This window comes from Eretmochelys imbricata, chromosome 8 (assembly GCF_965152235.1).
Source record: "Eretmochelys imbricata isolate rEreImb1 chromosome 8, rEreImb1.hap1, whole genome shotgun sequence".
Taxonomy (NCBI): Eukaryota; Metazoa; Chordata; order Testudines; family Cheloniidae; genus Eretmochelys; species Eretmochelys imbricata.
The window spans coordinates 46,990,030-47,015,284 of NC_135579.1; the positions used below are offsets into that span (position 1 = coordinate 46,990,030).

Genomic DNA, 25,255 nt, shown 5'->3' on the forward strand with positions numbered 1-25,255 from the left:
GTGGCTGGAGAGGGTGGCAATACCATACCATGCCATCCTTACTTCTGTGCTGCTGCTGGTGGCAGCTCTGCCTTCAGTGGTGCAGAAGTAAGGATAGCAGTACAACAACTCCCCGCCCCCCTACAATGACCTTGTGACTCCCCTCCCCCTTCAGGATCCCTATAATTACAACACTGTGAAATTTCATATTTAAATAGCTGAAATCATGAAATTTAAGGTTTTAAAAATCCTACAACCATGAAATTGACCAAAATGAACCATGAATTTGGTAAGGCCCTAGCTATGATAAAAAAGAAACAAACAAGCAGCTAACTTTTCTTGAAACAAACAAACACCTTCCCCCACCCCCTAAAAAAGCTCAAACTTTTCAGGCCTTTATCATAAAGAAGCAGAATAGACCCATGCCCAATGTTTTACCATTTGTCAGTTACCTTTAACGTTTGTTTGGATGCTTTTTTTATGTATAGAATTTTGGACTTACCCACAGGCACTCCTGCCATACCACCGCATGAGCCAGAACACAGGGTTTAAAAAGTGCTCTTCCTGCTCCACAGAGATGTCTATTTTGGACCAATATGTTGCATGCTTGAGAGCTGGTCGCTCGGTAAAAGGGTTCAACAGCCTTTACACGCAGGCCTTGATGAGAACAAAGCCATAGCCTCAACGCCTTCCCCAGAGAAAGTCAGAAACTTTCACTATGTCTGTACATCACAAACTTTTCTTGTCAGCAACAAAAATCCTAGAATGCTTTACTTTTAACTGTTTAGTCGCTTCCACCCTTTACCATCATGCACACTTCTTAGGAAATGCTGAATCAAGGCCTACAAAGTTCTGATTAGACAAATAGCTTACTGAAAGCAATTGTTTTCCACCTTTGTGTCGTACATACCAACAGAATTTGTCATGTAAGTATGTGTCACTAAGTCTGACCTAAGCTTTCTGGTGGCCCTCTGCACAGAGGAAAATTTAATCCTGAAGGTCCGATCCCACATTATAGTGAGGGTATCCATGATCTTGTAATCATGTGATGATACTCTGTTCCAAGGCACGTATATGTAAGGGGGCTTAACTCTGAATTTTCCAGTTCTTATGCAGTTAAAAATGTTAGGCTTCTAAAGATGGATTCATTAAAAAAAACAAAACACCCCAAACTTTTTAAAAAGAAACTTGCAGTACATTATTCTGAGTGTCAAAAAGTCATGGCGAAATTTTCTCCTTGGCTCCTTCTTGCTCTGGCTACAGAGCTGAGCAAAAACAACACTTGAGCTTTGTTATATACAGTACTTAGATTGTAAGCTCTGTGGGGTGGGGATCCTCTTTGTTCTATGTTTGGGGCTCCTAGATACTAGGATAATACTGACTATGCTATTGTCAATGAATATGCACAACATTAATTATAACCATGTCTTTTATCGCTATAGAAAAGAAAGAGAAATCTAGTAAACCGAAGGATCCACCACCTTTTGAAGGAATGGAGGTAGGAATCAAGCTAGAATTTAAAGGAAGCTAAATATGAAGACCTTTACTCTTATAGGACTGTTTTATATTAAAAGGAAAAAATATAGCTGCAAAGCCGATGAGTAAAATATTGAAGAATTTTTTATTAAAGACCTTGGTTTAAAAATATGAAATAATAAAATAAAAGTCCTCTCCATAAGTGGTAAAATTCTTGCACATTTGTCTTTGAGTTATATACTTAGAGGGTCATATGAGTGAGATTCCGGAACATGGGGCTAGACATGACGAAGCTGCTACTTAGCGTCAATTGTTTTTGTAATTAAATCTCCTTGTGTGTTCTGGGCAATCAGTAGCAATGGTTCTGTACATGGTGTTTGGTTTTTGTTATCGTTTACATCTTAAGACTTAGCTACACACTCTTTCCTGTTTTGTCTGTAAAGTAACATCTTTTTTTTTTTTTTGGCTGCGTGTTGAGCGGGTTCCTTTTTCTCTGTGTCGGAGCCCAGCTATGTCTTTGATGCTTTCAGATTGATGAAGTAGCCAATATCAATGACATGGATGAGTACATTGAGTTACTGTATGAGGATATTCCTGATAAGGTGCGTGGCTCTGCCCTTATCTTACAACTCGCCAGGAACCCTGATAATTTGGAAGAATTGCTGCTCAATGGTAACTTCCAAATCCTCTCATAAAGTTATGCTGTTTTTGTCCATATCTGTGGAGCTTTCTGTCCACTCCCACATCTTTCATTTGGGATGGGATGGGGTTCTAGTATTAGTTTGCTCTTAGAGCAAAGTAGGGCAAGGATACATTTACTGGTTATATCTCAACAGTGCCGTAGCACCCAAAATGTGCTAGGTGCAGTGTATGTGGGGGGAGGAGGAGAATGGAGAGAGAGTTATAGAGGAAGGCATTCCTTGCCCCCCAAGAGCTTATCCTCTGTAAAGCAACACATTATATAAAGCAAGATCTGAGTTAAGGGTTTGTGGTGGTGATGCTCTTTTTCCCTTGTCCTCTCTCCAGCCATCCCTTCTCTCCTCTGGTGCCTCAGCCAAACTGTTTCACCATTGATGCCCCAGTGTGTCCTCTCCAACTGGCCCACCCCATGTCATAAAATAGGATTAGTCTGGTCTGAGAGATGGACGCAAAAAACATTAGGCAGTCAAATGGTGGCCATGTTAATCATAGAATCATAGAATATCAGGGTTGGGATGGACCTCAGTAGGTCATCTAGTCCATCCCCCTGCTCAAAGCAGGACCGATCCCCAATTTTTGCCCCATATCCCTAAATGGCCCCCTCAAGGATTGAACTCACAACCATGGGTTTAGCAGGCCAAAGCTTAAACCACTGAGCTATCCCTTCCCCCATGAAAGTGTCTGAAGGCTGAGGTCACTCTGGTGGCAGGGGCCTACATGGCCTCACCTGCTCCTTGCACTAATTGGCAGATTCTGCTGCTTGAAAGAATGCAGTGAAAGGTGTGTTTAATCTGTTTAGCGCAAGCGGGTCAGAGAGAAAGAGGCACTACACACGTTCATCTAAATCTTGTTTGTTTTTTTAGAAACTGCACTGGGTGCATTAGCCAGAGTGCTGAGAGAAGACTGGAAACAAAGTGTGGAACTTGCTACTAATATTATTTATATTTTCTTTTGCTTTTCAAGGTAAGTGCAAGAATTTATACACAGAGGTGAGGAGCTTGCTCTATCAGTTGCTTTGAGTTTTTAGTTATTTTCTGCTCTAGTATAGTTTGGAACTGCATCTGAAAGCACTTTTACTGAGAAATGTCACTACATATGGGGAAACAGAAGCATAGCGGGGAAACAGAAGCATAGCAAGTAAACACACGGGGACATGGGCCTCAGCAGAGCCAGGATCACAGAACCCATGGTTTTTGAGTTCCAGTCCTGTCCCCTATCCCACTGGACTCTTTGGTGTCTTCCTTATCTCCCACATAACTCCCCCATCAATGAAAACAGTATTCAAAACTCAAGTATTCAATTGAAATGTGAAATATCCAATTGTTAGTAATGTTACAGCTTCACTACATCTAGAATATTGGTGAAAAAGAAGTTATCACATAGGTGGATTGTTACCTTCCCTCCCCCACCCCTGTTTTTTTTTTTTTTTTTTTTTTGTGAGAGTGGCCTGGCTGAACCATTTTTTAACATACAATCTACAGCTGGCTGGAAATATGGAATTTTTGTTCCAAGAGAGATTATGACCTATCAGGTTTGTGTGTGTGTGTTCCAAATCAGAACAAAAAAAAAAAAATCAATTTCCTGTGGATGAAAATTTTGAAAAAGTTCAGTTCATGTCCATCAAATCATTTAATTTAGATATTCATTTTGTTTTTTAGACATCTTAAAATATGAACTATTATTAAAAATCTAAACAAAATAAATTGAAATGACAAAATAAAAAAATTTTTTTCTATATCAAAATGAAATTAGTTGAATTATTCCTATCAAAATTTTCATCAAAATTGACACATTCTCACAAAATGCTTCTAGTTTGACAAAATAGCATTTTCCGATAGAAAACTGTTTCACTGAATTTTTTTCGACTAGCTCTAATGAAAAGCAGTCAGGTTGTGCAATACTATGAAATCTCACTACCCCGGTTTTGAACACATTCTTGGCTTTATTTCACTCATACACTGCATATCTTTTTTTAATATAGTTTTTCTCAGTTTCATGGCCTAATCACACACTACAAAATTGGAGCTCTGTGTATGAACATCATAGATCATGAGCTGAAGAGACATGGGCTCTGGCAGGAGGAACTCACCAAGAAGAAGAAAGCTGATATCCTCTCTCGGTGCTTGGGCAACATTAAGCTTTCCTGATTCCTGGTGGTTGAAGCAAACTATATGTGTAGTAACTCATGTCAGTACAGAAGATGAGTAGAAGTGCGCAAAATCTGGTTGCAGGACTAGGGCAGGTGAAAACCAAAAGTTTTAAAAATCTGAGCTGGAGAAGGGATTGTTTGATTTTTAAAAATGATTTTAACCTAAGTGTTTTAATTTACCAGTAGTATGGCTTATATGGGACATTTTTATTACTAGTAGAATCCTTAACACCATTGTTCCTAAACCTATTCATAGTGTGGACCACATTTTAATAGAAACGTCCCATGGGCAACCTCTTATTCATCATTGTTTTTGCTGATACAGACTAACTCGGCTACAACTCTGAAACATCTTATTCATTATTACACAGGCTATGTAGTCCCAGCTGGTGATCAAATAACATCTCTGATTAATATTTGTCCCCATTCTGTAATTTCCCTGTGTCTTTTGCTGTATTACTATACAATCCTTAACTCCAGTTATTTACTTGATGAAGATCCTGAGAATCAAACCCTGAAAAAGGACTATGAGAAAACCTATAAAAAGTACCAGGGGCTGGTTGTCAAGCAGGAACAGCTGCTGCGAGGTATGAACTCCTAAAACATAAGCAAAAGGCAAGGAGATCCTTGTCACAGCATGGAGGGCCAGGACTTGCTGAGAACTTTTAACTAGTGTGGAAGATGTTTATTTTAATTTTTCTAATTTGTTAGTAGTCTTAATCTGCATTCTTTGGCAATGTTTTAAACATTATTTAAGTAGTCGTCCAATCTCAAAGAGAGAACATTGATGTGCGTTTGCCAGAACACTGCATACTGCTGGTGACATTGCTCCTGCCATTGAATGGTGTTGGAGTCTTGCAAGGACCAGATTATCAGCTGGTGCAAACTATTATAGCTCCACTGAAATCCATAAAGATGCCTATTTGTACGAGCTGCAGATCTAGTACTTGAATATGTATATAAAGCAAATTGTATTTCCTTTCAGTGCTACTTGTTCCTTTTAAGTTCTCTTCAGAACACGCTAGATGGTTCTTAGCCCAGTTCTACCACCACAAGGATTATCAATGGGCCCCTTTGTTGGTATTCTCAGTCCAGAAGCCCGCAATTAAATGAGCCTGGGAGACTGACAAGCTTCTCACCTGTATGCATAATTCATTTGTTAGGGATTGAGAATCACTGGCAGGGAGTACTGCATTGCTGCTGTACTATGTCTGTTCTGTGCATAGAATTGTTCTTTTTCCAAGACACTCAGTCTAGTGCTTTACACCAGCACTAAGTTCTCTTGTGAAAAGTGAAGTAATGATTTTTTTTTCAAATCGGGTCTTTGTAATAATCTTACATTTTCATCTTTTAAAAATCAAGCTCTGCAGCAATCAGGGAAAAACTATGTTTACAGTACTTGGCCTCTCTAAGCAGGCAGTGTGAGTGCTGACGCAGTGTGCCTCCATGTAGTAGCCAAAAAACACGTTGAGGTCTGGCAGGCAGGTGCAGATCTGCGAAAAAATTGGGAGACAGGTAAATGAAGAGAACACTGCCAAATTAAAAAATTACGTATTTCCAGACACTTCTTAGCTTTTATTAGCAACATAGATAATTATTAAAACTGGCATAACTGCAAAAATGTAGGGCCTGATTCTCCACTGCTTAATTTTATAAAACTGTATTTTCAAAACCTATATAACATAATAGAAGTGGATTGTAATTCTAACTTCCTATTCTAAATGGGGATCAAAGCATTCAACTTCAGCCTTGCTTAAAATCAGTGGGATACAGTCAGTGCTGAACACTTTTGAAAATCCCAATCTAAACATTTAATGTAGATTGACATAGTTCCAGTATCTTTGACCTATTGGTATGGTTGATTTTGATGTTAGTTGCTCTTTATCTGCTGCTGAACCTTGCTGAGGACACACGTACGGAGCTGAAGATGAGGAACAAGAACATTGTACACATGCTAGTGAAAGCACTGGACCGAGAGAACTTTGAGCTGCTTATTCTGGTGGTGTCTTTCCTGAAGAAACTTAGCATTTTTATGGAGAACAAAAATGACATGGTAGGTCTTGTAGCAATCTACAGAAATGCTCTGGTGGTTGTTCATTGGGTCAGATATTCCAATGAAAGTGAAATAAGCCTCTTGCATCCCACTCCTTTTAAAAATATTTGTAACCCTGATTTTAGTACTGTGAAGGGACTACAGTAAACATAATGCAAGCCCCAGCAGGAACCACTATAGAAAACTACATATAGAATCATGTAGGGAGCCAGCGTCACCATAGCAAAATTACATGTAAATATGATGGCAACGAGACAAATTGCAAATATTGGTATAAGCATCCAAAAGTGTGGGTATTTATCCAAACATCTGGTGGTCCCCAAAACCAGCCTGCAACAAGACCCTCTTTTTGACATTCTATCTCTAACTCTTGTTGTCTCAGGGAAGGAGATGTGGTTACACTTTAGCAGGCTGCTAGACTGAGCTATTGCCTTCCCAAGCCAGCAGGATCTTCCATACTGTAATAGGATGTAGCCCAGAAGTGCTTCATGTTGCTGCTGGCCCCTAATCCAGAGACTTTCTCCATAAGCCTGGGTGGGTGGGTGGTAAGAAATGTCATGTCCTTGGAAAAAGGACCATACAGCTTAGCTTGGCTATCTTCACATGCATTTCTTTCATAGCACAAATAATACTTTAGAAAAAAAAATTGCCATACAGTGAGGAAGCTACTGATGAGGGGGAGATGGGATTCTGAAATTTGTAGGTTTTCTCTCATTCTAGTTGTGTCTAAATAACTCTTAGAGACAAAATGAACCAAGTTAGATGTTTCAGGCTTTATCCTGTTTTACTTACTTGGGCAAAACTCCTAATGATGTGATCATTTAATCTGTCTAGGTGTTTGTATCATGTTTGTCACCTTGGCATCTGAGTGCCATCATTACTAATTACATTTAAAGCAATGAGGCAGAAATTGTTATTGGTCGATTTGGACTCATAGATATCTAGTGTAATGCAAATAATTTGGATAATATAGCACATTTATGAAGATCACCAGCGTGGTGCTAACAGTTTTCTTGCTGCTTTGGGTTCATTCTCTGCATATTTCTGACTGAAAGGTTGGCTACAGACACAATCCTAATGCATATGGTAAGAGCCCAAAGGGTTCAAACTAATCTACATACACTTCTTATGGCCAATAACGGCAGACAGATGTAGCTTAGAAGATGGTGAGAAAAACTTTCTGAAGACTTGTCAGTCAATGATCAGATGTCTTTTCTTGGGCTGGTAAAGAAAACATGATATCAGAAAATGATACTGCTGCTCAGTCCTTAGATTATGTCCTGTAATCTTAGTGATATGTGTATCAAGATCACTTTCATTCTTCTGTTAAATTAAAATACAGGGCAGCATGACATTACGAGAGTACATACCAAATCCTTCCTAGGAACTCACTCAAACATGTAGGGAAATGGCTCATGCTCCTTGGATAGCAATTTTGTGTCTCTCTCAGTTGGGTATCTATCTGACTTCTAATGGAGATCACTCCAAGGTTATCTGTGTTTGAATTAGACCCTGGATCCTGCAAGTCACTCAGCAAGTGGATCCCTGCTACAATCCCATTGAGGTCTTTTCTTCCCCGCCGCCACAATTCACCTGATACTCCAAGTGGCTGAGTCCATTAGCTCAATCTTCCTTTAAAAAAATAATTAGCCAGAGACCAGACCTAGAAAATTTTTAGCCACAAAGGCCAAACTTTAGACACTGCAGTAACTTTTAACTATTGGCTTTGCTTTTGCTTTCATTTATAAGTATAATTTTAAAAATAGTTGCTAAAAAAAGCAAAGGTTTGGGTAGGTTGTGGGTTTAGTGACTTCTCATGCTTCTCATACAGGTTGAAATGGATATTGTGGAAAAACTGGTGAAAATGGTACCATGTGAGCATGAAGACCTGCTGAATATCACCCTTCGACTTCTGCTGAACCTCTCCTTTGACACGGGCCTGAGAAACAAGATGGTCCAAGTTGGGCTGCTTCCCAAACTCACTGCACTTCTAGGTATGTTTTCTTTTACCCCTGTGCAGCCCTTCCAGCAGTGTTAGCATCGTTGTTATTATTGAGCTGTTGTCAGCCCCCTCCTATGGAAGGACAAGATATCAACTTCCCTTAAAAAAGCAATTGTCAAGACATCATCTCTTGCCACTGGCAATCCAGTTATTGTCTGTCTCAGATCATCTTTTTGGATGAAGATTATCAAGAAGGTTGTCGCAAGTTACACACACATGTGAGTCCTAGTGTCTTTTTGACCCTTCTTAATTTGGTTGTATGCCTGGGTGTGGGATGGAGACTGCACTGATAGGGTGGGATTGCTGACCTTCTGATAAGGAACAAAGATTCTGGTGTCCATACTAATCCTGTTAGAGCAGTGGTTCCCAAACTGGTGTGTGGGCTGGAGAAACGTTCAGGGAGTTCAGCGGGGCCCAGGCTAGCACTCGAGGGTGATGCTCCCTCCCTGCCCGAGGGAGCATCACCCAGCCCTGCTCTGCCCCCACCTGCAGCCTCGGGCTCCAGGAATAGCCCGGCACCAGCTGCAGCCCCGATTCCCAGTCGCAGCCCTGCTCCATGCCCCGGCACCTGATGGCTGTTCCTAGGGGGGCTGCAGACAGGTTCCATTACAGGTAAGGGGGGACATGCCAGAAAAAGTTTGGGGACCACTGTGGTAGAGCTATCGGCCGTTTTCTGGTACTGTTGATCTGAGCTAGTGCAGCTGACTTGCTTGTGGATCTTAGCAGGGTAGACTGAGTTGTTCTTGAGTGGTTCTATTCCTTTCTTTTTTTCTGAGTGATACCACAAGATAGTACTGGCAATGTCTTCTCTATTCTGAGGGCTGTCTCATGCAGTGTTCCACAAGGTTCAATTCAGGGGTAGTTAAGAATGTCGAGATTGTAGTGTCTGAGGACATCCGGCTGTGTGTGTCAGTCTCTTATGGGGGAGTAGTTGGATACCTTTCCTGGTGTCTTAACATAGGGATGTGATCAGAGCTAGCTGCCTGAGAATCAACTGAGATGACACTGTTAGTGCTTGTAGTATGGAGGAAATGGCCAGTTATATCAGAGCCTTTGGTGGATGGCTATGCCCACCATTTGTTGCTAAGGCTTGTAACCTGGGAGACTTGTTGGATTCCAGGTAGCAGTGGTTGCCAAGAATGTGTTTTCTTGTTAGTAGCAAATAAGGTTATGACCATTTCTTTTAGATGTGAATTTTCCTGCAATTATGTCACTTGCAGGTTGGATTACCCTAGTACACACTATATAGAGTTACTCCTTATCACCACTTGGAAATTGCAACTCAGAGCAGAACGTGTTTGCCCACTTCCTAAACGATATTTGCCACAAGGAGCACTTTGATACCAGTTGATTTCCAGGTGATATTTAAGGTAAAATTCCTGTTTGATGGAGTTTGGGTCCTGGCTGCTTGATAATGTTTCTCCATACAGATGGAAGATTCTCAGGATATATAAGCCGAAGAGGAATTAAGGAGCAGGAATGTATGACAGAAACACTTTCTTCAGAGTGAAACAAATGGAAAAATTAAAAGGGTACAACGAGTAGCAATTGAACCTCAGGCTGTGCTGAAGGGGATGTCAGTGGTTTATAGAATCGTAGAAATGTAGGGCTGGAAGGCACTTCAAAGTTATCGAGTCTGGCCCCCTGCACTGAGGTAGAACCAAGCAACCCTAGACTGTCCCTGACAGGTCTTTGTCCAAACTGTTCTTAGAAACCGCCAATGATGGGGATTTCACAAACTCTCTTGGAAGCTTGTTCCAGTGCTTAACTATCCTTATAGAGAGAAGATTTTTTCTCATCTCTAATGTAAACCTCCCTTGTTGCGGATTATGCCCATTACTTCTTGTCCATGAACAACGATCAGTTCTCTTTATAGCAGCCCTTAACATATTCGAGGACTGTTATCAGGTCCCGCACATAGTCTTTTGTCAAGAGCAAATATGTCCAGCTTTTTAAACCTTTTTATCATAAGTCAGATTTTCTAAACCATGTAATATTTTTATTCCTCTCCCCTGGACTCTCTCCCATTTGTCCACATCTTTTCTAAAGTATGCATCCAGAATTGGATACAGTTCTCCAGTGGAGGAGTCACCGGTACTGAGTAGAGCGGTACAATTACCTCCCATGTCTTACATACGCCACTCTTGTTAATACGCCCCAGAATGATGATAGCCTGTTTGCAGCTGCATCACATTGACTCATGTTCAGTTTGTGATCTGTCGTGACCCTTAAATCCTTTTGAGCAGTACAACCACCTAGCCACTTATTTCCCATTTTGTAATTGTGGATTTATTTTTTTCCTTCCTAAGTGAAGTACTTGTCTTTATTGAATTCATCTGGTTGAATTTAGGCCAATTCTCCAGTTTGTCAAGGTCATTTTGAATTCTAATCTTGTCCTCCAAAGTGCTTGCAACCCTCCGAGCTTGGTGTAAATGCAAATTTTATAAGCATACTCTCCAATTCATTATTCAAGTCATTAATGAAAATATTGAGTACTACTAGACCCCTGTGGGACCCCAATAGATACACACTCAGAATTTGACAGTAAGCCATTGACAACTACTCTTTGAGTATAGTCTTTCAACCAGTTGTACATCCACGTTGTAGTAATTTCATCTAAACCACATTTCCCTAGTTTTCATAAGAGACTGTCATGTGGTACTGTGTCAAAAGCCTTACTAAAATTAAGATATATCATGTCTTCTGCTTTCCCCCATCCACTAGGCCAGTAACCCCGTCAAAGAACGGGGTTTAGACATCAAGTGTAGAATAATCTCCATGCAACAACGATAAATTCAATCTAGGCAAGGCTGGCATTGCCCATTATCCTCAAGGTAGATAGATTGTGTTCCATACATGTGAATTTTTCATATAAGACTTAAAAACAAAGTTCTGTTATCTATGTGTAAATAGTGCAGCCTGTGATTACTGTTGGGTGGGGAATAGTTGTCCCAGCCCATGAAAATTTGAGGTTTCAAAAATTTTCCTCCACATTCGGATGAAACAAGACCTTTCAAAATGTTTTGCAAAAAAAAAACAGAGTGAGACCCCAGTATAGACAATAGTCTGCCTGTTCAGGCACTCACCTGGGATGTGGGAAACCTGGGTTCAAGTCCCTGGTCTGAATCAGGCAGAGCAGGGATTTGAACTGGGTCTCTCCCACATCTCAGGTGAGTTCCCTAACCACTGGGTTACTGGCTATTCTGGGGTTCTGTATCTATGTGAAAAATCCATCCTGGACTCGTGAAACCTTCCTGACAAAAGTTTTGTTAAAACTGACCCTTTCCTACAAAAAGTTTTGGTTTTGATGAATTGACGTTTTCTGACAAAACCGTTCCACTGAAAAATTACCAACCAGCTGTACCTGTGTTGTGTTTTGGAAGTACGGAGGTTTGTCCCACTGTCACTGCACAGAATTTCCCTTCCAAACACTGCTGTGAAGCATCCTGTGTACCATTTGGCTGCCACCCTCCACTCCAGAGGCTGCAGCAGTCCAGAGATTCTGTACCTATAATTGAACTTGGTCTTGTGAATTGCTGAGCACCCTGCTTTCAATGGGAGTTTTGCTCTTGCATTAGTAGGCCCATAATGCATATAATGCTTTGGGAAGAAAGGGGATTTGTGAAATGTTATCCCTGATGGTGTGGCTGATGTGGTTGAGACCTCTGTCCACACAATGTCACTAGAGTAGATATGGGGACAGAGTAGACAATGAAGTTTGCTACAGGGATTGGTTCCTGGGTTAGTGTTTCTGTGGTGTGGTGTGTAGTTGCTGGTGAGTATTTGCTTCAGGTTGGGGGGCTGTCTGTAAGCGAGAACTGACCTGCTTCCCAAAGTCTGTGAGTGAGGGATCGTTTTCCAGGATAGGTTGTAGATCGTTGATGTGCTGGAGAGGTTTTAGCTGGGGGCTGTATGTGTGTATGTATGTATGGCCAGTGGTGTTCTGTTATTTTCCTTGTTGGGCCTGTCCTGTAGTAGGTGACTTCTGGATACCCATCTCGCTGTGTCAATCTGTTCCCTCAATTCCCCAGGTGGATATTGTAGCTGTAAGAACGCTTGATAAAGATCTTGTAGGTGTTTGTCTCTGTCTGAGGGATTGGAGCAAATTCAATTGTATCTTAGGGCTTGGCTGTAGACAATGGATCGTGTGATGTGTCCTGGATGGAAGCTGGAGGCATGTAGATAAGTATAGCTGTCAGTAGGTTTCCAGTATAGGGTGGTGTTTATGTGACCATCACTTATTTGCACTGTAGTGTCCAGGAAATGGATCTCTTGTGTGGACTGGTCCAGGCTGAGGTTGATGGTGGGATGGAAATTGTTGAAATCTTGGTGGAATTCAAGGGCCTCCTTCTGTGGGTCCATATGATGAAGATGTCATCAATGTAGCGCAAGTAGAGGAGGGGCGCTAGGGAACGAGAGCTGAGGAAGCGTTGTTCAAAGTCAGCCATAAAAATGTTGGCATAGTGTGGGGCCATGCGGGTTCCCATAGCAGTGGCACTGACTTGAAGGTGTGAGTTGTCCCCAGATTTGAAATGGCTGCGGTACAGATGAAACTTTAACTTGTAAACTAGGGCAGGGACTGTGTTCTGTGTTTGAACAGTGCCTAGGTGGTATTGCAATACAAAAAATCTGTCATGATGCACAAGGCATTATTCTGAGATGTCACAACTTCTGAGGATAACCTGATGGAGCTGGAGCCTCTGGCTATCACGTATCTGCTTTTTAATGTTTGTATCTGGTGCAGTTTACGGGGTTCAAAATATTCTTTTATATTTGGAAACCATAATCAAAATACTGTAGCCTACTTTCTCTACACCCTATGCCAGTTCTGGGCTTCAACAAGATTTCCTAGATGCAGTACCTGTGATAAATGCATCACTTTGTACATCACAACTGAGCGAAACTGGCCAACTGGACTTCAGTATTAAATAAACTATTTTTAAGTGCCAAATACCCCTCTTATCCTGGTTGCTAGGGAATTGAATACATATTAGTCAACTAAATTCACTTTGGTTTACATTTGCAGTTCATCTTCAAGCGCTAATGCAACTCAGCAGCCGTTGACAGGTTAACCATACAGTTCTGAACACGTCAGGGTCAAACTTGTCAGCTCATTAGGCTACTGCGTTTTAACATTCATACATATCATGCCATTAAGTTAGCAGTGGGTATGAAAGGAGAGTATAAATTAAATACATAGGCATTTAGGGAGGAAGTTTTGGTTGCAGATAGGTAATGGGCAGGGATTGTGGGCACATATTTGGGGACTGAGACTCATGAGGTGGAGAAGTAGCGTTTGACATTGTAGCATAGGAAGTTTGTAGGGTCCTTGACTTTCTCCAGAGCCATTAAGCAGCATGGGAGCAGGAGTGGAAGGATCTGATGTTAAGGCATCTCCCAAGGTGGGAGTTGGTGGGATGGTCTCTGCTGTGAGAGGCAGGCAGAAAGAGTGAAGGGATTTTACAACTGAGCTAATGGAGGGGACATAGAGTGACAGACATTGAAGGAGAAGGATTATTGTTTGTCTTCTCCTCTCTCATCCTAGAGCCTCTTGGCTGATGCAAGGGAGATCCGAGTGATGGGAGGTTCTCTGCTCTTCTTCGGCCTCCATTTTTTTTGTTGTTCTCCCAGTTTGGAATAGCTCCCCGTGTCTGTTTCCACATATAGCTTTGCGAGTCAGCAGCAGTGTGAAGCCAAACTTGTTGCTTTCAGTGCGGCCTACGTGTTCTGAAGAATTTAAAACTGACTGCTCTTCCAGCTTACTGTGTGCTCCTGAGTTCATTGGGTATAGCAGAGTTTAGTTATGCTCAGAATCTCGAAAAGCTGGCTCCTTTCAGGAAAGTTCAGACTCAAGCTTGCTGGCCAGAAGCCAGGACAGAGGCACAAGAGCCACCCTGCTCTGGTTGGGGTTTCCAGGCACAAGCTGCACAAAGGGAATGTGGCCAGTTGCTAGCCTGGCTGAAACACCTATGGCACCGTTTGTACCACAACCGCTGCAGGTATCTCACTCTTTTAATAAGGATGTTATATGTAGTTGCATGTTTGTCTCTGTCATTAGTACTGCATGTGCTTTTAAAAGTGTTTAGCTGTCGTGAACTCGGAGACAAATACTGCCTCCTTTTCCATGAGAACAGAGGGCCATGCACAGCAGAAGCAGTGTTCTGTGATTTGTGTGAGGTGGGAGGCTGCTCGGAGGGTGCATTGGGAGCTCCCAGCACTCTGATGTGCTTGGATGCCAAGCCAGTAGTATAGCTGGTGTGTCCACTACCAGTATGTGAATTGGCTATCATTTGTCCCCTGCAGAGAGGAGCCACAGGCATCATAGAAGCTACTGCAGTAGCAACTGTGTAGATGCTTAGAGGGTGGATCTCCTCCCACATGGAGAGCTGTAGTACAGTCACTCTGGCTGAGTGCAGAGAACAGGGTTTGGTCCATAACATGTAAGTAATGTTCCTTTCCTTGGGCTATAGGATGAGGCCCAAGTTTTTAAAAGTGTGTAGTGACTTTGAATGCCCCACTTTTGTGGTGATCAACTTCACACCTGAAAGGGTCTTGGCTTTCAGAGGGCCTGTGGCCAGCACTTTTTGAGAATCAGGTCCCTTTTAAATTGTCTCAATTTGGGCACCCAAAATCACTAGTCACTTTTAAAAACGTAGGTCTGACTGTACACAAGTGGTTGGAATAAGCTGAAAAATTGGTGAATTACTGACAGAGTGTTGGAGTCACTGAGTTGCAGTACTTCAAAATATGTTATCCCTAGTTTCATCTCAGGAACTGGAATCCATAAGTATTGTGCTAGATGCAATTTAGGTAATACATTTCCTTCAAATTTTGACTTTGCAAGGGAGAATAAGGCACAGTCAGCAGTTATTTATAAGGTTCATGTTGGAGAGTTGGAGTCTAAAGGTCTCCCCAGTGAGTGTACATACCCATTGTACAGCTTCATGTGATTCCATCTTAAAAGAGCTTAAGATCTTAAAGCACGCATCCGTCTGGTGGGTTGTTTGAGAGGATATTTGTTGGGTGGGTGTACAGTTCCAATATAATAGTTTCCGTGTTTCATGGGTACAATGATCTGATCAAGCCAAATTGGCTATCGGGGTTTGTCTTGCAACTAGGGAACATGATCCTTTCTTGATCTAGGTTTCATAACATTATTCTAGATATGAAAGCACCCTCTGTGCTCTGGAGACCTTATGTCAACATGCTATGAGGAACAGGTTCATCTATCTTGTCTTAGGAAGGCCTCTACAGTTCTGTGATAGTTTGAGCTCTTTTGGATGAGGCAGTCTGGTTTTTCCTTAGTGTTAGAGATGGCCAGAGCTGTTCACATCAGGCTACAACTTTAACCAGCTTTGATCATTCAGAAGTCAAGTATTGCTTCCTTTGCCTGTCATTGCTGGTTTCCTTGACAGATGTTCAGGCAGTGTCTTGCTGTCGAAGGTCCTTTTTGAAATCTTCCGCAGTGATTTGACGTTTTTTTCCTTTTTTTAATACATAGGTTTTCATGAGTAAAACAAAGAAGAACTAGGTTTCAGAATAACAGCCGTGTTAGTTTGTATTTGCAAAAAGAAAAGGAGTAATTGTGGCACCTTAGAGACTAACCAATTTATTTGAGCATAAGCTTTCATGAGCTACGTACAGAGTATGTATCCGATGAAGTGAGCTGTAGCTCACGAAAGCTTATGCTCAAATAAATTGGTTAGTCTCTAAGGTGCCACAAGTACTCCTTTTCTTTTTGCAAAGAAGAACTAAGGAGTCACATTTTGTGTCTTTGATGACCAGTTCATTATACATTACACTTCTGTGCTGAGTTCTATACAGACTGCTGATTAAAACCTCCAGAAATAGCCTGTTTTCTGATTAACAAAGAGTTGTGGGTTTTTTAACTATTCTATTGCTTTTATGAAGGTTTCTTTTAAGAATGTTTAAAGTAGATGTTTTCTCTTTATGAGTTAGTTGGCTTAGGCTTTTTGTAGTGAACTTATTATGGAGCTTCACACATCTGTTTGAGAAGGGAGCTTCTTATAGGCTACTGCAGTGTTTTTGCAATTTTAATAGGCCTCGTTTATCCTATAAAGAAGCATACATTTTCCTACCTGACCAAGTGAGCAAACAATAGGGGTCAGATGTGGCAAAGACCCTAACAAAAAGCACATGTCCAGCTGTCAGAGTGAGGCAAAGTCATATCGGGATTGCTTGAAGTTATTAATGGCAGTAACATTTATGCTTCCTCCTGTTTTCCCAATTAAATTGAGAAACCTTTTTTCCTAAGGTGGCTCTGCAGCAGCTGGTTCTAATACTCGGTGTGTGAACATTGCCTGGGGTATCTCCATTTCTTTATAGTAGATGCTGGCTCAAGCACATTTAAGTAATAGTTCAGCTAAAGAGACCAGTTTGTTGGAAAGCAGTAATTATTAAGGGATTTATTTTGAGAGTGGTTTTTTTGATCATGTGTGGTGAGTATGGCCAAGGTTTTTAAAAATAAAAGCCTAAAGTTAGGCTTCTAAATCCATATTTCGGTGTGTGAATAAATGGCCTGATTTTCAATAGTACTGAGAACTAGAGCTGGGTGACATTTTGTCAGCCAGTAGTAGTCATGCCAAAAAATGCATTTTTCAGGGCTCAAACTGTTCGCAAATTTGGTTGAATTCAATTAATAGTTTCATCCAGAAAAAGATTTAAAAAAAAAAGAAAAAAGTCAGCACTTTGTTGTGACCATTTTGAAATGTCTTGTTTGACTTTGGTGTTTCAAAATGGTGTTCCATTTTGAAATCTGTCCAGTTGAAAAAAATAAAAGGGTGAAAAACAACAAAAAAGTGCGTTTTTGGATTCAGTGACAAAAATTGAAAGGAAAAATTTGGTTTCATTTTGAACCGAACTGTATTTTCAGGGAGATTTTTTTTGGTTCAGCCTCTGAATTGAAAAATCAGTTATTTGCTCGGGTCTACTGAGAACCCACCTTTTTCTGCTGACTTCAGCAAGATATTGGGTTCACAGCATGTTTTAAAACGAGGCTATTTATTTAAACACCAAAATATAGATTTAGAAGCCTAACTTTAATACTGAATTTTTAAAATCTTGCCTATGATTTTATTATATATAAAGCTATCAAAGTGTAGAGGCTTCAGTATCAAATTGATTAACATTGCACTATGAAAGGCACCTGAGGCTGGGATCGACTCCTTTGACTTTATAATAAAATATTTGTTCATCAGAATCATACTGCTTGCTGTGGTGAATAGAAAGAATTGCCAAGGAAGTGTGAATGAAATTCATTTCATGTTGAGTTTTTTTTGTTCTTCCTTCGTTGAAAAGTACTACTGTCTGATACTTTTTTATTCCTTTAATTTAACATGGTCAAAGGCTGGAAACCACTGCCATGTCTATACTACTGGCTTAATCAGCACCACTGTGATGAATGCAGTGGTGTCAATTTAGCAGGTCTGCTGAAGAGACGCTAAATTGATGGCAGAGCGCTCTCCCATTGATGTCTGCACTTCACCTCCCCGAGATGCAGAAGCTAAGTCGATGGGAGAGGGTCTCCCGTCAACATAGCGCAGTGTAGACACCTTTGTAAGTCGACCTAAGTTACATCGCCTTCAGTTATGTAAGTTACGCAATTGAACTAGTGTAACTTAGATCGACTTACAGCGTTAGTGTAGACCAGTCCCAAGTATTTTTCAAATCTGTAGTTACCAATCTCTAGTATTGAAGTTACAAAACTGTATCAATGCACAATTTCATTGAACTATTTCATGTATGTCACAGAAGTGGACAGATTAAAAATTTTTCATCAATGGATGATGAATAGAGTTTTTTGCATGAAATGCTGCCATCAAAAACTTAAGATGACAAAACTTGGATGTCTACAATGTCAGAGGAGAGAAGCAACAAATCTCCTGGGGTGTTCAGGATCTTTGCAAGAGAGTAAAGTTTCTGCTGCAGCTCCTTCTAACATTTGAGAATATGTCTAAACTGCAATTAAAAACCCGCAGTTGGGCCATGCCAGCTGACTCGGGCTTGCGGGGCTCGGGCCAAGGGACTGTTTAACTGCAGTGTAGATGTTCTGGCTTGGGCTGGCGCTCAGGCTCCAGGGCCCTGAGAGATGGGAGGATCCCAGAACTTGTGCTGCCAGAACATCTACACTGTAATTAAACAGCCCCACAAGCCCAAGTCGTCTGGCATGGGCCAGCCACAGGTGTCTAATTGCAGTATAGACAGACCCTCAGAGGCTCACAGGAGGCAAATCTGTACAGCCACAAACTCTGTAAGCTCAGCATAAGAAGCGCAGTCTCCTAAGGGACAGAGTAGTGGTGCTCTTCCGAAGGCGAGGCTTTGGTACTCAGTACCTTAGGAGAGGTACTCTTCTCAAGCAGACCTTAAGAAGCTTCTGGATGCAGAGACGGCCTCCTGGGAACCTCAGAAAGGAGCATCTGGAAGAGTTCCACAGGAGAGATGAGCCTGGGGATCCTGAGCTGGAAAAGGGCTGTGTGGGATGGCTCTCAGCCATTAGAACTTTAAAAGGCACTTTGGGGAAAGGGGAATTTGACAGCTATATCACCGAGCATCTGAACGCTGTAGGAGGGGAAGTCTGCTGCCTCTCCTCCAGAGTTCCCCACACTCCCCGCTCCTGTGCAGAAGAGCTGTTACAGCGTCCTCCTTCCTCACGGCAGCTCAGGTATACTTTGTCTCTCTACAGTTGGCTTCGCTTTTTATCAGTGTTTTTTTAAAAGATTTGAGCTGATACAAGGAGAAATCATTTCAATATTTGAAATTATATTTCCATGCTGTATTGGCTTTTGGAGTAAAAGCTGATACAAGAGAAGAAGTTGAATATCCGTTGTCTGTTAATTCCATAAAACAGAAGTTAAAGAATTGTAGTTTTACAGTAAAATAATTTCTATATTTCCCAGGTCTTTGCTTCTTTTATCTTAGGCCCCGATCCGGCAAATATGCACATGCTTATCTTTCTGCGTGTGTGTAGTCCCAGTGACTTCAATGGGACTGTTCACATGCAGGAGCATTTGCAAGTTTGGGGCCTTCGCTTTTTTTGTATTCTAAAAATGATCACTAGATCTGTAAGAAACTGTCTCCCTATGCCAGATGATAGGTGGCCTATTTTTGTTATCAGGAAATCCCATATTCTCTGTATCCTTGCAATGTTATCAGGTGGTTCTATTCTCCTCCAAAGTATTGCCAGAGAGAGCCTTGACGTTCAGTAGCAGCTGATGGCAGTTTAGTGTTGTGGAATGCCTGTCTTTTTATCTGGGAAACCCAAAAGCGCTACCAATAGATCCAGTGGCAGTTTCATTTTGGGTCAATCCATTCAGGTCAACAACCTGAAACTCAAGCAAGTCATACAAAAAGTGGAAACTAGGCCAAGTTACAAAGAATAAATATACATACCAAACCAAACCAAGTGTGTTAGGGACAAAATTAGAAGACACAGAATGAGATTCAACTAGCTAGGGACATAAAGGGAAACAAGAAAATATCTTACAAATACATTAGAAGCAAGAGGAAGACCAAGGATGGTGTTCATCCATTACTCAGTGAGGAGGGAAAGACAATAACAGAAAATGCAGCAATGGCTGAAAGTTTTAAAAGCCTTTTTTGTTTGTTTTCAACAAAAAGGTTAACAGTGATTGGATGACTAACCTGGTGAACATCAATGTAAACGTAGGATCTGAGGCTAAAATAGGGAAATAACAAGTTACTTAAAGGGTATGTCTACACTACAGAATAAGGTCGAATTTATAGAAGTCGGTTTTTTAGAAATCGGTTTTATATATTCGAGTGTGTGTGTCCCCACAGAAAATGCTCTAAGTGCATTAAGTGCATTAACTCGGCGGAGTGCTTCCACAGTACCGAGGCTAGAGTCGACTTCCGGAGCGTTGCACTGTGGATAGCTATCCCACAGTTCCCGCAGTCTCCGCTGCCCATTGGAATTCTGGGTTGAGATCCCAATGCCTGATGGGGCTAAAACATTGTCGCGGGTGGTTCTGGGTACATATCGTCAGGCCCCCGTTCCCTCCCTCCATGAAAGCAAAGGCAGACAATCATTTCGTGCCTTTTTTCCTGAGTTACCTGTGCAGACGCCATACCACGGCAAGCATGGAGCCCGCTCAGGTAACCATCACCATATGTTTCCTGGGTGCTGGCAGACGTGGTACGGCATTGCTACACAGTAGCAGCAACCCATTGCCTTGTGGCAGCAGACGGTACAGTACGACTGGTAGCCGTCCTCGTTATGTCCGAGGTGCTCCTGGCCACGTCGGCTGGGAGCGCCTGGGCAGACATGGGCGCAGGGACTAAATTTGGAGTGACTTGACCAGGTCATTCTCTTTAGTCCTGCAGTCAGTCCTATTGAACTGTCTTATGGTGAGCGGGCAGGCGATACGGATTGCTAGCAGTCCTATTGCATCATCTTCTGCTGGGCAGGCAAGAGATGAGGATGGCTAGCAGTCGTACTGCACCATCTTCTGCTGAGCAGCCATGAGATGTGGATGGCATGCAGTCCTTCTGCACCGTTTGCTGCCAGCCAAAGATGTAAAAGATAGATGGAGTGGATCAAAACAAGAAATAGACCAGATTTGTTTTGTACTCATTTGCCTCCTCCCCCGTCTAGGGGACTCATTCCTCTAGGTCACACTGCAGTCACTCACAGAGAAGGTGCAGCGAGGTAAATCTAGCCATGTATCAATCAGAGGCCAGGCTAACCTCCTTGTTCCAATAAGAACAATAACTTAGGTGCACCATTTCTTATTGGAACCCTCCGTGAAGTCCTGCCTGAAATACTCCTTGATGTAAAGCCACCCCCTTTGTTGATTTTAGCTCCCTGAAGCCAACCCTGTAAGCCGTGTCATCAGTCGCCCCTCCCTCCGTCAGAGCAACGGCAGACAATCGTTCCGTGCCTTTTTTCTGTGCAGACGCCATACCAAGGCAAGCATGGAGGCCGCTCAACTCACTTTGGCAATTAGGAGCACATTAAATACCACACGCATTATCCAGCAGTATATGCAGCACCAGAACCTGGCAAAGCGATACCGGGCGAGGAGGCGACGTCAGCGCGGTCACGTGAGTGATCAGGACATGGACACAGATTTCTCTGAAAGCATGGGCCCTGCCAATGCATGCATCATGGTGCTAATGGGTCAGGTTCATGCTGTGGAACGCCGATTCTGGGTTCGGGAAACAAGCACAGACTGGTGGGACCGCATAGTGTTGCAGGTCTGGGACGATTCCCAGTGGCTGCGAAACTTTCGCTTGCATAAGGGCACTTTCATGGAACTTTGTGACTTGCTTTTCCCTGCCCTGAGGCGCATGAATACCAAGATGAGAGCAGCCCTCATAGTCGAGAAGCGAGTGGCGATAGCCCTGTGGAAGCTTGCAACGCCAGACAGCTACCGGTCAGTTGGGAATCAATTTGGAGAGGGCAAATCTACTGTTGGGGCTGCTGTGATGCAAGTAGCCCACGCAATCAAAGATCTGCTGATATCAAGGGTAGTGACCCTGGGAAATGTGCAGGTCACAGTGGATGGCTTTGCTGCAATGGGATTCCCTAACTGTGGTGGGGCCATAGACGGAACCCATATCCCTATCTTGGCACCGGAGCACCAAGCCAGCAAGTACATAAACTGCAAGGGGTACTTTTCAATAGTGCTGCAAGCTCTGGTGGATCACAAGGGACGTTTCACCAACATCAACGTGGGATGGCCGGGAAAGGTGCATGACGCTCGCATCTTCAGGAACTCTGGTCTGTTTCAAAAGCTGCAGGAAGGGACTTTATTCCCAGACCAGAAAATAACTGTTGGGGATGTTGAAATGCCTATATGTATCCTTGGGGACCCAGCCTACCCCTTAATGCCATGGCTCATGAAGCCGTACACAGGCAGCCTGGACAGTAATCAGGAGCTGTTCAACTACAGGCTGAGCAAGTGCAGAATGGTGGTAGAATGTGCATTTGGACGTTTAAAGGCGCGCTGGCGCAGTTTACTGACTCGCTTAGACCTCAGCGAAACCAATATTCCCACTGTTATTACTGCTTGCTGTGTGCTCCACAATATCTGTGAGAGTAAGGGGAAGACGTTCATGGTGGGTGGGAGGTTGAGGCAAATCTCCTTGCTGCTGGTTACGCGCAGCCAGACACCAGGGCGGTTAGAAGAGCACAGGAGGGCGCGGTACGCATCAGAGAAGCGTTGAAAACCAGTTTCATGACTGGCCAGGCTACGGTGTGAAAGTTCTGTTTGTTTCTCCTTGATGAAACCCCCCGCCCCTTGCTTCACTCTACTTCCCTGTAAGCTAACCACCATCCCTTCCTCCCTTCGATCACCGCTTGTAGAGGCAATAAAGTCATTGTTGCTTCACATTCATGCATTCTTTATTCATTCATCACACAAATAGGGGGATGACTACCAAGGTAGCCCAGGAGGGGTGGTGGAGGAGGGAAGGAAAATGCCACACAGCACTTTAAAAGTTTACAACTTTAAAATTTATTGAATGCCAGCCTTTTTTTTTGGGGCAATCGTCTGTGGCAGAGTGGCTGGGTGGCCCCCACCGCGTTCTTGGGCGTCTGGGTGTGGAGGCTATGGAAGTTGGGGAGGAGGGCGGTTGGTTACACAGGGGCTGTAGTGGCAGTCTGTGCTCCAGCTGCCATTGCTGCAGCTCGACCATACACTGGAGCATACTGGTTTGGTCCTCCAGCAGCCTCAGCATTGAATCCTGCCTCCTCTCATCACGCTGCCACCACATTTGAGCTTCAGCCCTGTCTTCAGCCCGCCACCTCTCCTCCCGGTCATTTTGTGCTTTCCTGCACTCTGACATTATTTGCCTCCACGCATTTGTCTGTGCTCTGTCAGTGTGGGAGGACAGCATGAGCTCGGAGAACATTTCATCGCGAGTGCGTTTTTTTTTCTTTCTAATCTTCACTAGCCTCTGGGAAGGAGAAGATCCTGTGATCATTGAGACACATGCAGCTGGTGGAGGAAAAAAAAGGGACAGCGGTATTTAAAAAGACACATTTTATAAAACAGTGGCTACACTCTTTCAGGGTAAACCTTGCTGTTAACATTACATACATAGCACATGTGCTTTCGTTACAAGGTCACATTTTGCCTCCCCCCACCGCGTGGCTACCCCCTCAACCTTCCCCCCTCCCTGTGGCTAACAGCGGGGAACATTTCTGTTTAGCCACAGGCAAACAGCCCAGCAGGAATGGGCTCCTCTGAGTGTCCCCTGAAGAAAAGCCCTCTATTTCAACCAGGTGACCATGAATTATATCTCACTCTCCTGAGGATAACACAGAGAGATAAAGAACGGATGTTGTTGGAACGCCAGCAAGCATACACTGCAATGCTTTGATGTACAATGACTCCCAAGTACGTGTTACTGGCCTGGAGTGGTAAAGTGTCCTACCATGAAGGACACAACAAGGCTGCCCTCCCCAGAAACCTTTTGCAAAGGCTTTGGGAGTATATCCAGGAGAGCCGAGAATGCCAGGGCAAAGTAATCCTTTCACATGCTTGCTTTTAAACCATGTATAGTATTTTAAAAGGTACACTCACCGGAGGTCCCTTCTCCGCCTGCTGGGTCCAGGAGGCAGCCTTGGGTAGGTTCAGGTGGTACTGGCTCCAGGTCCAGGGTGAGAAACAGTTCCTGGCTGTCGGGAAAACCGGTTTCTCCGCTTGCTTGCTGTGAGCTATCTACAACCTCCTCCTCATCATCTTCTTCTTCGTCCCCAAAACCTGCTTCCGTATTGCCTCCATCTCCATTGAAGGAATCAAACAACACGGCTGGGGTAGTGGTGGCTGAACCCCCTAAAATGGCATGCAGCTCCTCATAGAAGCGGCATGTTTGGGGCTCTGACCCGCAGCGGCCGTTCACCTCTCTGGTTTTCTGGTAGGCTTGCCTCAGCTCCTTCAGTTTCACGCGGCACTGCTTCGGGTCCCTGTTATGGCCTCTGTCCTTCATGCCCTGGGAGATTTTGACAAAGGTTTTGGCATTTCGAAAACTGGAACGGAGTTCTGATAGCACGGATTCCTCTCCCCATACAGCGATGAGATCCCGTACCTCCCGTTCAGTCCATGCTGGAGCTCTTTTGCGATTCTGGGACTCCATCATGGTCACCTCTGCTGATGAGCTCTGCATGGTCACCTGCAGCTTGCCACGCTGGCCAAACAGGAAATGAGATTCAAAAGTTCGCGGTTCTTTTCCTGTCTACCTGGCCAGTGCATCTGAGTTGAGAGTGCTGTCCAGAGTGGTCACAATAGAGCACTCTGGGATAGCTCCCGGAGGCCAATACCGTCAAATTGTGTCCACAGTACCCCAAATTCAAGCCGGCAAGGCCAATTTAAGCGCTAATCCACTTGTCAGGGGTGGAGTAAGGAAATCGATTTTAAGAGCCCTTTAAGTCGAAATAAAGGGCTTCATCGTGTGGATGGGTGCAGGTTTACATCGATTTAATGCTGCTAAATTCGACCTAAAGTCCTAGTGTAGACTAGGGCTTAGACAAGTTAGATGTCTTACGGTTGGGAAGGCCTGATGAAATACATCCTAGAATATTTAAGGAACGGGCTGAAGAGATCTCTGAGCCATTAGCGATTATCTTTGAGAACTCATGGAGGAAGGGAAAGATCCCAGAGGACTGGAAAAGGGCAAATACAGTACCTATCTATAAAAAGGGGAATAAGGACAACCCAGGGTATTACAGACCAGTGAGTTTAATTTTGGTACCAGAAAGATAATGGAGCAAATAATCAAACAATCATTTGGTAAGCACCTAGAAGATAATGAGGTGATAAGTAACAGTCAACATGGATTTGTCAAGAACAAATCATGTGAAACTAACCTAATATCCTTCTTTGACAGGGTAACAAGCCTTGTGGCGAGGAGGGGA

General features: G+C 43.1%; 1 protein-coding gene across 1 annotated transcript in view; it reads left to right on the forward strand.

The window, feature by feature from the left end:
- The window catches only part of KIFAP3 (kinesin associated protein 3), a 130,301-nt gene that overhangs the window by 13,809 nt on the left and 91,237 nt on the right, over window positions 1–25,255 (forward strand). The window contains exons 4-10 of the mRNA XM_077824048.1: window positions 1,422–1,477; window positions 1,986–2,127; window positions 3,018–3,117; window positions 4,136–4,260; window positions 4,792–4,890; window positions 6,178–6,356; window positions 8,188–8,350. Coding sequence (XP_077680174.1) covers window positions 1,422–1,477; window positions 1,986–2,127; window positions 3,018–3,117; window positions 4,136–4,260; window positions 4,792–4,890; window positions 6,178–6,356; window positions 8,188–8,350 — 864 coding nt within the window. The remainder of the gene's footprint in view (window positions 1–1,421; window positions 1,478–1,985; window positions 2,128–3,017; window positions 3,118–4,135; window positions 4,261–4,791; window positions 4,891–6,177; window positions 6,357–8,187; window positions 8,351–25,255) is intronic.